The sequence below is a fragment of the Anser brachyrhynchus genome, assembly GCF_964034855.1.
Source record: "Anser brachyrhynchus genome assembly, chromosome: 10".
NCBI lineage: Eukaryota > Metazoa > Chordata > Aves > Anseriformes > Anatidae > Anser > Anser brachyrhynchus.
This window is the reverse complement of record NC_137705.1, coordinates 19,046,538-19,059,085: the sequence shown is the minus strand read 5'-3', so window position 1 is coordinate 19,059,085 and position 12,548 is coordinate 19,046,538. Positions and strand designations below refer to the sequence as shown.

Below are 12,548 nucleotides of genomic sequence, written 5' to 3'. Positions count from 1 at the left end.
AACTATTTCTAATTTACGAGTTGTGTGCCTCTTTTATAGATGGCCAAATTTGTACTTCCTACATTTTTCAGATTACTTTTCTTAATAACAAAAAGAGAGAAAATTTTCAGTTGAATAAAGGCATTTTTAATAGAAAATTAAAGCTATATTTAAAACTTATTTAGTAATATGAAATTGATGAATTTTACATACAGTAGTTTTACAAGTAGAGTCAGATGTCTGTGGGATTTTCTATTTATAGTGAAACAGGAGGGACTGCAGACTGCTGGTGTGCTTCCACAGGGGCAGAGCTATCACGTTCCTATGCTACGGAGTGCCGTCAAATTCTGAGCTGGCCTCAGAAAAAATAATACCTGATGTGGATGTAGGAACTTCAGGTATTTCTCATTTTTGCCAAGACTATTTATCTTAAGGTAGATGTTGAGCAGATTTTTGAGTATAAGTTGTTCTCAGTCTGGAAGAGTTGTTGCTGCGATGTAGGAGGAGGGAGTTACTTGCCTGCAGAAAGGATCAGGGTGGGGCCTGCTGAGGTTACGGAGATAACTCCTTGCTTTTAGGTACCTTGCGGGAAGGTCTGCGCTACTCCTTGCCTTCACGCTGATCCCATTGCCCAGTTTCTTGGTCCCTTCTTCTTCAAAAATGTTTGCAGGAAACTTCATTCTTTTTGGCAGCAAAACTAGCAGTCGCCAGTGTTCAGGGCCGTGACTACTTGTTTGAAGGAGGGGTGAAATACTGTGTAAAACGGTGAATTTATTTTGCTTGGGAATCCGGTAGGTCTGTTCATCTCTGGCCACTGGACAGCCTTCCCCCTGCTGTAAATGCAGCTCTAAGAAGGTGAAATCACAGTTCTAAGGAAAAAACAACACAAACTGGTGCAGCTGCATCTTTGGTTTCATTTTACAGGTATTTTTGGTGGAGAGAACAAAGTTCTTCCTTTGAGAACTAGCTCATGCTTACTCAGACAAAGTATAATCGTTCTGACATTCTGAGCAGGGATTATTTATTTTTTTTTTAATTTGAGGCAGTGGAAAGTAGGAATCTACTGTAGCTGTATTTGGTTTTGTAGCCTCCGAATTGTTATTTAAATTGCAGCAGACCAGTAATATTTAGTTGAAAAGCAAGATTTTGGCTTGCAGACACCAAAGATAGCACATTGCAGTGAGAAGAATAAGCCATCCCTACACAGCATCACCGCCCTTCTCACTTGAACAGCGATTTTGGCGCTGCCTTTCCACGTGTTTCGTACCAGGCGCTCTGATGGCTGTTGCCCAGGTATGAAAGCAGTCTGTAAAGGCATACTGTTTGTGAGCTTGCTTCTCAGGGGGTAGTGAAGGATTACAGTTTGTTAAGCGTTCATTGGAAGTCTTCTGCACTGTAACTTAAGATGAGGCTACTGTACTTTAAATATAGACTCAGTTTTGCTGCCACTGAGTCACACACTTGCATCAGTCATTGGCTCAGAGCAACGCAATCCTGAGCTTTCTCTCTTCTGAATGCTGATACTGTAAAGTAGTCTTGTGTACTGAAATGGTACCAAAGCTGGCAAAAGACCTAAATGTAACACTGAGAATGTATTTCCTTGTGGTTTGTGTGCTGCTTTGTTGCATCTAAATCTGGCCTATAAAGAGGGATTCAAGAAACACGTGATTTTCAGAGAACATCTTGGGCACCAGCTGTGAAACCTTAAAGGTGAGGTTTGATGGTTGGTTCTGCTAATCTGCAGCTTCTCAGTTAAGGGACAAGCGATAGCCAGTGGGGCAGGGGGCTGAACGGCTGCAGATTGTATCCTTATTCTGTTGACTGTTCCCCATGTAACCCTACAAGATTTTTCTATAGCATTTTTGTAATAACCCTGGGGTTCCTTATTTCCCTCTGTTTGCAGGGCTTTCCCCCCACCTTCAGCTGTTAGCATTCCTTTTCTGAGATACTCTCGGGGGTTGAAATAGGCCGTACCTTCTTGGAGTTGTAACTTGTTCCAATATTGGATACTATTCGTACATCCATATTTCCATTATCAGAGAAAACATTTTTCTATTTCTTTTCTGTCTTTGCCTAACATTCACCAGAGCACTTTTTAAGATTGTTCCTGCATGTTAATTTGCTATGATGCACTTAAAAATTGGGGGAAAGGCTTGTAAATGTATTTTACCCACTTCTGCTGTAGACAGGACATTCAGGGAACTTCAGCAAGAGCTGCTGAAGACAGAACGTGTTTTCCATGGAACCAGCTTTCTCCCTTAGTTCTTGTTTATGTGAAGGACGGGCTGAGTTTGGTATTTCCCACCGAGGTACTGGCTGTAGCAGCGTGCAGTTGGGGGCTGTGCCAGACTGCCAGGCGTACCCATGCTTACCTTGGCATTTGCCAGCAGCTGCGAGTGGCTGCCCTCACCGAGGCGGAGGAAGCACCTTTCCTTTGATGCGCTGCTTTCCCTTTCATGAAGGGGTGAACACTTGACACCGTACGTTATGGGTATATGGAAACTGAAATATCTCATGAGTACAAAATCAGGTTTTGTTAATTGCAATGAGTGATAGCCTAACTGCGCGAGTACCGCCACTGAGATTTACTGTTCAGCAGGAGTTTGAAATGACTCTTTTAAAGGCTAACTGCAATAATTAGATGTGCAGTGTAGCGTGCTTCTTTCATTTGCTGCTCTGAAAATTGTGCTTCCTGCTTTGACTCACTGTATTTGTTGGTATCAACCCATGTCTCTGGAGTAAAATAAACTTTTGGACTTCAGCAATGCTTAGAGAATACTGCAATGTTAGGAGGCAGAGCTGGACTAATGGTATTTTGAATGTGGGGGTGTCTGATCTTAACAGATCAGTTGTCATCAGTTGTTATTTTAGCTCACTGCTTTTAGATAAATATCTTAAGAAATTATAAAAAAAAATCTGAAGAATTCTGAAAAAAACAAGTTGGTTGCCAGAGCTTGCAGGTGTGAATCATTTGCTTGTCTTTGCTGGGAGGTGGCTGGATAGACCAGGGTTACCGTACTGAGGGATGCTGCACACCCCCACCCCCAAACCAAGCAACATGCCCTGCCTCACCTTTCTTAAAGGGATTGAATGCTGCGTGTGGCATTACAGCGTGTAAAAAATCAGTAAGCCCTTTGACTTTTTTCTCTTTCATGTACTAGAAACAAGACTGCCAATGGAGATTACCGGAAGGAGCACAGAGAGAGGAGTCGCAGCCCAATAGAGAGGGCTGCTGCCCCAACGATGAGCCTTCATGCCAATCACGCCATGTACGCCTCAATCCCAAGCTTGACCATGGATCAACCTCTAGCACTGACCAAAAACAGCATGGATGCAACCCGAACAGTCGGCATCACACCTACACTGACTTCTGTGGAACGGCAGCAGGTACTGGCTTCTAGAAGCTCTGGGTGGTTGTAGAAATCCTTGTGTTGTGGTTTAACCCGGCTGGCAGCTAAACACCACACAGCCGTTCGCTCACCCTCCCCCCTCCCTCTCTGGGATGGGGGAGAGAAACGGGAAAGTGAAGCCTGTGAGTTGAGATAAAGACAGTTTATTAAGACAGGAAAATAATAATAACAATAATAATAATAATAGTGATAATGGTAATAGTATTAACAATAATAATGTGTAAGAAAACAAGTGATGCACAACGCAATTGCTCACCACCCGCTGACCGATGCCCAGCCTATCCCCGAGCAGCCGGCCCCCCCACCCCGGCCAGCCACCCCTATGTATTGTTTAGCATGACGTCAGATGGTATGGAATACCCCTTTGGCCAGTTTGGGTCAGCTGTCCTGGGTCTGTCCCCTCCCAGCTCCTGCTGCACCCCTAGCCTGCTCGCTGGCAGGACAGAGCGAGAAGCCGAAAAGTCCTTGGCCTGGTGTAAGCACTGCTCTGCAGCAATTAAAACATCAGCATGTTATCAGCGCTCTTCTCATCCTAATCCAAAACATAGCACCCTACCAGCTACTACGAGGGAAAATTAACTCTGTCCTAACTGGAACCAGGACACCTTGCTGTAGGCACAGGGAGGACTTCCCAGACGTAAGCAGAACATGTTGTGAGCTACAACAGTAAGCGATACAATTCTTAGGCAAAGCGTATTTTAAAAATGCACAACGAATGCCACAGCTCAGTGTGTTCTATGTGAATAAGTTCTGGTATTTAAATGTACATCAGAGAGTTCTTAGCCGCCCTGCTTCTTCTGATGCTTTGCTAAGCTTTTGAACCCATGTGTTTGAATTGGGAATGCAAAGTCTGAGTTGCTCTGTGGATAAGCAAGGCTCCAGTACCTGTTAGGCAATGACCGATGCAATTCAGAGGTAAAGAGGGTTTTTATATGTGCTCCCACTGGCAATCCAGGACTGCTGTCTACCAGCTTTATCCTGCCAGGACTGCTGAGGAAGAGGTGACAGAAAAGGCATTAAATAGAATTTTGCACTGAATTTTTCAAGTGAAAGAAGGTGGAGTGACTTTAGTTGTCTCAGCTGGCCAAAAGCATTCACTGTGTTGTTCCAGACCAGTGTTGGATCACTATTTCATGATGACTTTTCCTAAAGCAAAGTAATGATTTTTGATAATGTTACACTTCATTTCCATGTGCTGGAGTGTTTTTTGTTTTGTTTTTGGCTGGCTGGTTGGTTGGTTGTGTGTTTTTTTTTTTGTTTTTTTTTTTTTTTGCTTGCCATCATATACATTGTATTTGTTTTCCTTGAGAACTGCTGAAGATGAGCCATCTCTGTGCAAGTTATACAAAAACAGTTTTCTTATGTGCCAGACTTGCTTTTATCCTTCTCACAAGTGGGGAGGTGAAGCAAGATAATTGAGTTGTGATGAGAAATTAAATTGGCCCATGTACCCGAGCTCTTCCTTCCTTCCCTCCTTCCTCACCTACAATGATGCACTGCAAAGGGTAAACTCTTCGAGTGGATGGTCTTTTGGAGGTTGGTATTTTTATAAGCAATTTGTTGAAAGCCTTTTTGCACTGGAGCATATACTTTACATCTACTATGTACGTTTTAACATGGTTGGCTACATACACTAATCTTTCATATTTTGCTGTGCCAAAATGCCTAGCTTTACACTAGTGTCACTGATATCTTGCATCAGTTGGCACCAGGTCACAGAGTTATTGTTCTGTGCAGAACAGCTCTTCTTTGCTCTCAGCATTCAGTGATGACAGAAGAGGAAGGGACAGGCTTCCACTGACGACACTGGTGCCCTTTGATAGTGTTACTGCTGTGCCTCAGCTTGGCAGCTCACACCACTGACACTCTTCTATTTTAGTGTTTGACTTGGGCTTATTCCTATTGCCTATTACCAGATCCCTCTCTATTTTGTTATCTTTGACATTTTGAGCTAGATTACAATCTATTTTTTGAGGAAATACGATGTTGAGGTACCTTGCCAAGATCACAGAGTAGAAATCATAAAAAGAAGGAAAAGTGTATTGAACAATAAGAAAACCTACATTTGTTTGTTTTTTATTTATTTATTTTTACCTTAGCAGCTTGAATGTAATTTCATTTTACTGTATGTTTCTGATGGAGAGCAGGAAAAAATACCTTCCTATTTTAGGCAGTGTACAGGTGCTGTTAGTCACTGTTATTAAGTTCTCAGCTTCTCCTCTCACTATTTTTATATAAATAGGTACAATCTGCTCAGTGCACCTGTACACCCAGAATCATACCAGGGGATTCTGTAAGATGCCTTATCCCTCCCTCTCAAATTGTTTGCGGTGTTGGTACATGCATTCCTGAAACAAGCTCTCTTGTTACCTGTCTCTCTACTTCCCACGTCTTGCATATCTAAAAACGCATATATACAGTGCCCAAACAGCTTCTTAGATACACAAAATCTCACCCCTTATAAAAATAAAAAAAGTAACAACCTGCCATACATGAACTTCTTACAGAAAAATCAAAGAACTCAATATTTTTTCTTTATTTATTTTTTGACTTTTCTGTTAGTGCAGTAAGATGTGAATAGCATTTGTTCTGATTGTGTTTAGACAATAATAACTTAATAGAGTTAAATCTTCACTTGAAAGCTCATCTCCTTTACTTTGTTCTTGCTCTTACTCTGTCTAGACTACAGGACCACTAAACAATGAAAACTCTTTCCTTCATCATTTACTTTGTATGGTGTTAGGTAAAATTGTGATTTTTGCAGGTTTGCTGCGAAGATTTATAAAATGGACAAGAAATTAAAACTGTGTTAATTAAATTAATTCTGTTAGTCTTTTACACACTGAACAATTTACTTGAATTGAGTACAACAGAAGGGACTCCTTACGTAACAAAATATACCAAAGATGCAAAGCAAAAATAGTTCAATACCTGCATTATTTCCCTTTAGCCATCTGGTAAAACTGGGACATTTCTTTTCCTAAGGCCTTGTTTCAATATGACATTTACATGCTAAAGAGCTGTAAGGAGAGCATTTTTTATTTACGCTTTGTAGAAGGTATACATAGTGGAATTAAAATTATGTGAATACATATTTGGATTAATTTGCATGTATTTCATTGAATGAAAAAGGATGATGATCATTAATTAGTGCTAGAAAGGCAGATTAATTTCAACAGTAAAGTACTTACAGTCAAAACTTGCTCAGGAGCTTTTAATGTTTTATACTTCTTGGCTTCTTGGTTTGTGGCTGAAGTACAGAATTAGGCCAGGAAATCTAACTTCTGAATGAAAAATGATGCCATTAAAACTTGATTAACACTCAGAAGATGCATACCTGTAAAATTTGTCCTGTAATCACAAGGATGTGGATAAATAATGAAACTAGCATTTAGTGCTGCTTATGTAACGCATACAAAGTTGAAACTGTCCTTACAAAAAATCACCTTAATGCTTTTATACTGTCTGTTTTTTGTATGGCGGCTTGCCACTTAAATAACTAAGAACCATTATGGAAATTTAATGTATTTTTTAATGAGATAGAAGGAAATAATAGCTGAATATTTGGGATTTTAATGCACTTCATTGAACTGGATATTCTATGAGTTATTTCAGTGCTGGGATTCAGTTCAGTTATGTACATAGCAAATGATTCTGCGGTGTTGTGCTCCTATATGGGTTTGTCTAACCGTCTTACTGAGTGACAGTTTACTTTCTTCTTCCATGTTAGAACCGTCCATCCGTAATTACGTGTGCTTCTGCCAACAACCGGAACTGCAACCTCTCCCACTGCCCCATTGCTCACAGCGGCTGCAGTTCGGCAGTGCCTGCCTACAGAAGACCCTCTAGCAGTAAGTTACCTATCAGCATTCAAACTGCCTGATTGATTACATGTGGAGGAGAGAAAAATTGTTCGCTAACTTCAACTGTGTAGGCACAGGTGTATTACCAAGAATAAAAGGAGATGAAAGAATAGGCAAGTCTTTTTCTCTACCCAGAGGCGTACCAGCACAGGTGCCCTCTGCAGTACTTCTAACCATCAGTGTCATGCCACAGCAGAAGGTAGCGAGTGTTGTTCTTTTTTCTTAATTTGCTAAGTGTTTTTTTTTTTTTTAAACAACAACAAAAGACAGGCACGCACACAGCCAAATAAGTCATTATGTTTATTTTAGTCTAGCTGACAAACAGCAAGCAGACAGGACCAGCAAACCCAACCGTGCCGTAGTTTTCCCAGCCTTTCAGTAGTCAGTGGATATTTATGATTCAGCTGCAGTCAGAAAAATCTGTTCCTGTAGGTACAAATACTCTTCCAAAGCACATACCCTCCACCTTTCTCTGCACGGATAACACAACATGTTTTGGAGGGCAGTTGCTATAGGAACGCAGGGATGGCATTTTCTGCCTTCCATGCAATTAGTACTTTTCATGAGATCTTTTCATGCAGCGCATGCTGGCGAACCTTGGAAAATTTTTGTTCAGTTTCTCTCACTGTGTGACTAGGGGAAGAGCACAGCCTTCTTCCTATCAGGTTATAGCTGCTGATGCCGAGATTCGGCACACAGCATTTCAGACAGAATATCCTGGGTTGGTTCAACTTCTTGGCAGCTTCATCAGCCAGAACGTGTCACTGTAAGAGCACCAGTATGACATGCATTGGGACCTAAAAGACCATGATAGGATTTATTTATTTATTTTAAAAGATTGATGCATTGTTGAAAACTGGAATTAGAAGCTGAAGTGAGACCCTGGGGGATACATTACACTCCTGGAGACAGCGGCAGTTAGAGATCTAAGCCATTAGAAGTTTTCTAGAAAACTGCTGTTACTTGTCTAAGGAAAGCTTCTTCACTGAGACCCCATCTGAAGTTGTATGGGATTTGGAATAGTTATAAATGTTTTCAGAAAATATTTCTCTCTTGTCACTTGATGAGGCGTTTGTGCATGATACTGGTTTATTTTAGGACCCATCAAACCTTTTTTTGTAGCATGAAGGACAATGGCATAGATCCCATGCTTTTAAGTGTTTTTGAAAGATAATTTAGGCACAGATTTTGTTCCTAAGTTGTAATTTTGCCACTCTCTAATATTTAGTCTGAGGAACTATTTATTGCTATTATTCAAAACCTGATTTTTAAGGTTCTTTGTTCCTCTTGTATTACACCATTTTAACACTAGTAGTACCTGATACAGAGGTAATGATTCGTGCTGTTTTCTGTCTGGCTCTTGTAACAAGCACATCAAGCAGGATGAAACCCTGACATCAGCTTTTGGCACGCAGTAAATTAGGACAGGGTCCTCCTCACAACTGACTGATTTCAGAAGGCTTGGGACCTGACTTCAAAAACTGTTCCCATCTTTAATTCTGTTTAAGCCTAAATGTAAGTTCTATGTGATTGCTTTGAGAGAGGGTTTGTACAGAATCAGAACTGCAGCTGTGTAAAAATCCTGTTACTAACTTGAGGGAGAACAGTAATTATATAGAAAATACTTACCTGGTGCAGGTCATTCACGCACAAGAAAAAAAGCTCCATTTTTTGTTTTCATTTTATATCCTTCCATCTTCTTCCCTCCTCCCCCCCCTTCACTACCAGTTCTATAATGATGTAAAGAATTCCTGCCTGCACTGAAATAATGCATTTTCTATCTTCTTTCCCTGCCTAGCTACCACTGCCTGTGACCCAGTGGTGGAAGAGCACTTCCGCCGAAGCCTTGGCAAGAATTACAAGGAGCCTGAGCCAGTGGCAAACTCTGTGTCCATCACAGGATCAGTTGATGACCACTTTGCCAAAGCACTTGGGGATACATGGCTTCAGATTAAAGCTGCGAAGGACGGAGTGTCCAGCAGTCCTGAGTCTGCTTCACGGCGGGGCCAGTCTTCCCCTTCCTCCCATATGGTCAATCATAATCACTCGCCCTCTGTAGTCTCATGAAGAGAGGACCGTTACGTTTGTGAATTTGCATGGTTTGACTGAGCTTTGAACAGTGCTTAAAATAGTGTTGGGGGAGGGGAGATTAGTTTTCAACACGTTTTTTGTGTACTCACTTTTTATTTGTAAAAGGGTGCCCTTTAAAGATGATAGCAGGAACTATTTCATAAAGATTCATATGATGTAGCATCCTTTTTTCCTGCCTCAATTACCAAAGAAACCTCTGATGCAAATCTGCTGCCCCTTAAAAAATGCACGCTAATCCACAAAAGCCATTACACATAGTTGGTTGACCCAAATGCTTTTTGCTTGTACTAGCTTCTTGAGACTAGAATTTGTCTGGTTTGCTTACATTGCTTTTTTTTTTTTTTTTTCCCTCTGTGAAGTAATTTTGTATGTATATACTTGAAAAGAACTGTCATGTATGATTTGCACTATTGGAGGAGGACTGAAGTTGCATAGCAACTTTCTGGTAAGATGCTAATATTTTGAGGGCAAACTGCTGAAAAAAGGGTTTAAGGATGACATTTCTATCAGTTTGATTTTTCTTAAAGCAAAACAGCTTTGGAAGGGGAAGTCTCATACAGGTTATAGGTCTTTCTCTCTTTAGATTTCAGGTGCTTAGTGCTTGCAACTGGACTGCATAATTTACAGAACACGGGCATTTTTTCCTAAACACTGCAGTTTGTTAGAATAGAGCTGAGGTTGGAGGGTTCAATAGTGCTTAACGATGCATGTTTTATGAAAAATAGCTGGTATCTATTAATGTATAGACAGTAAGAATCATAATACTTATTAGCTTTTCTTCAGAATTAGTTTATTTTTGTCAGTAACAATCCTAGATATACTTACTGCTGGTACAGTTGTACTCTATGATATTTGTATTTGATATTCACTTTAGTAGCAGCCAGCAAAAGAGGACAGCCTCAGGACAGGCCTCAAATGACGCAGTTTAGAAATATATGATGCGTGGTACAGGATGCTATAGCTTTGCGCATGACTAAGTAATTGTTTCTGTCTGCAGCACTGTCTGCTTAACAGGAATTTGCTTCCTAAAACTAAGTCTGTGTAATCCACCTTTAACTAGCTGCAGAAACTGCTACCGTTACGTATCTTGGCTGGACAACAGATTGTTACAGTTTGTGAAATATGATCTTTAATTTTTGTAAGCTTATTCATAAACCTATGCCAAGTTGCAGCATACATTCCTCCATTAGAAAACTTTATACAGGTATTACTGCATTTATTATCATTTGCTATATTAATAGCTACTAACTAGAAATTAGGCAATAGAGGCAGGCATAAAAACCACAGCTGTGCTAGTACTAAGAGCTTCTCTTCTTCTTGTTAAGTATAACTACTCTCCCCCATACATTCCATCTTCCCAGTACAGTTGCAACTAGGGCTTTTTTTTTATACTGCGTTACCTGAAATGAGTGGTTCAGTGTAGAAAGTTAGAACTAGTTGGAAGATGAACTACATGTGATGTATTATGGACTGTGTTACAGTATTGGGTCCATTGTGGCTTTTATTTTATGGGTTTTTTAAAGTTAAGCTATTTAATTTGGAAAAGGTGCAGGGTAGAAAGATCAGGAGATTGGCTCTTACTCTTGTTGAGAAGGTGGCTGCTCAATTTTCTTTAAAAAATCAAAAAAGGCAAAAAAAAAAAACCCTAAGCCCCCAGTTTTACACATTTCACTACCATCTTACTGGGTAGTCAACGCTTACTTGCTTTGGCATTCAGTACCCTACTCTCTGTAGGAAGATTGTTAAAAAAACACTTTTTTATATAGGTAACTTTAAGACCATCGTTACGCTGTGCGTAAAGAATGTACAGAGAAATTTGTAGGTATTTTTTGAGGAACAATTAATTTGTTAATGATATGTAGCTATTTAATTTTTCCCTTTCCTTTATTGTAATCATTCATTTTTTTTGTTTGGAGAAAAAAGTTGATCTTTTTTTTGTTGTAGATTTGTCTGTAATACAGTAAAAGTGCAGGAACACAGTTATTCTATGAGAACACTGCATTAGCATTAATAGCCACTAGTTTGTTATTGCTACAGGCTACTGAGCATTATAACAGTAAAATACTAATACTGTAGATGGACTCTGTGGAAAATGTGACTCCTATATTTCTTTGTAAACACAAATAAGATAATGTTTTTAAAGCTAATATTTTCAATAATAGCTGTTTTACAAGGTTACATTTACTTATCTGAGATAGGTAAATGGATTTGAGGGCAATAAAGATTTAATGTGATATGTCCAGTAAAACGTATATTAAAGACAATAATGCCATGAAAGCCAAAGGGTTGGGGGGAGGTGGAAGGAAACTAAACTGAACTCACCATCACGACGTGGTGAAGTTTCTTCACAGAGCCAGGTTATCTACAGTTCAGTTGGAAAGATTCTCTCTGTGTTTGTAAATCTGTAATATACCATTCTTTTGTGGCCTTGTTTCACCTGGAAAAAAAAAAGGTTTGGCAGGCCATCTTTTTTTTTGTACTTAAAAGTAGCCTTAAAGAACAATAAAGTGCTCTTAAATCACAGGTGTGTACATACTCTTCTGTATTGTTTGGTAAGAAAGGAAACTGATTTCTATACTTCATGGGCTGGAAGCAGAAAAACTACTGTTCATGTCCTGTTTTTTTCCTTCTGAGGAAACCCATCTCATTTTGGGACTCTGTTACCCTGTTGATGCGACTGGAGATAGCTATATTCTTTTCTTCTTCCCCTCCCCAGCTAAGGCATTTGCCAAGTAATAGGCTTTCAGACTACAAAGAGAACCTGTTGCTGCCACTGCCGCGATGGACAGAAATACCACCAGCTTTAGGAGCACATCCCAGGCCACTGGCAGAACTCCCACCGCTCCGGTCTTTGAGTGTTTGCCCAGTATTGCTTTCCATGCAGGGCTGAGGCAGCTGTTCATCCTAATGTAGCTCACCAGTAGCAGCTCCTGAACAGTTTCTGTTTTGGAAAATAGCAGCTAGTCAAGCATTTCTGTACTGTTTGTGAGAAGACCAATGTGTTCATTTCCTTTCATTTTGTTTTGTCTCTCAAAGTCTTCAAGTTTTATCTAGAGAACAGAAGTTATTCCCTCAAGAGAACAGCTGTATTATAAATGCAGATAGCCATGGTCTTGTATTTTGGATAAGCAGCATTTCAACAGAAGATCATTCATCTGACAAGAGACCATTAATCCTTAAAAACAATTACTTGTTCTTCTTACCT

General features: G+C 40.0%; 1 protein-coding gene across 3 annotated transcripts in view; it reads left to right on the top strand.

Annotated features, from left to right (window-relative positions):
- The window catches only part of VGLL4 (vestigial like family member 4), a 92,462-nt gene extending 80,598 nt beyond the window's left edge, over positions 1-11,864 (top strand). For all 3 annotated transcript variants that reach the window (XM_080606765.1, XM_080606764.1, XM_080606766.1), the window contains 3 exons: positions 3,141-3,366; positions 7,120-7,240; positions 9,051-11,864. In XM_080606765.1, the coding sequence (XP_080462891.1) occupies positions 3,141-3,366; positions 7,120-7,240; positions 9,051-9,319 (616 nt within the window). In that variant the 3' untranslated portion in view covers positions 9,320-11,864. The remainder of the gene's footprint in view (positions 1-3,140; positions 3,367-7,119; positions 7,241-9,050) is intronic.
- The last annotated feature ends 684 nt before the right edge of the window (positions 11,865-12,548 follow it).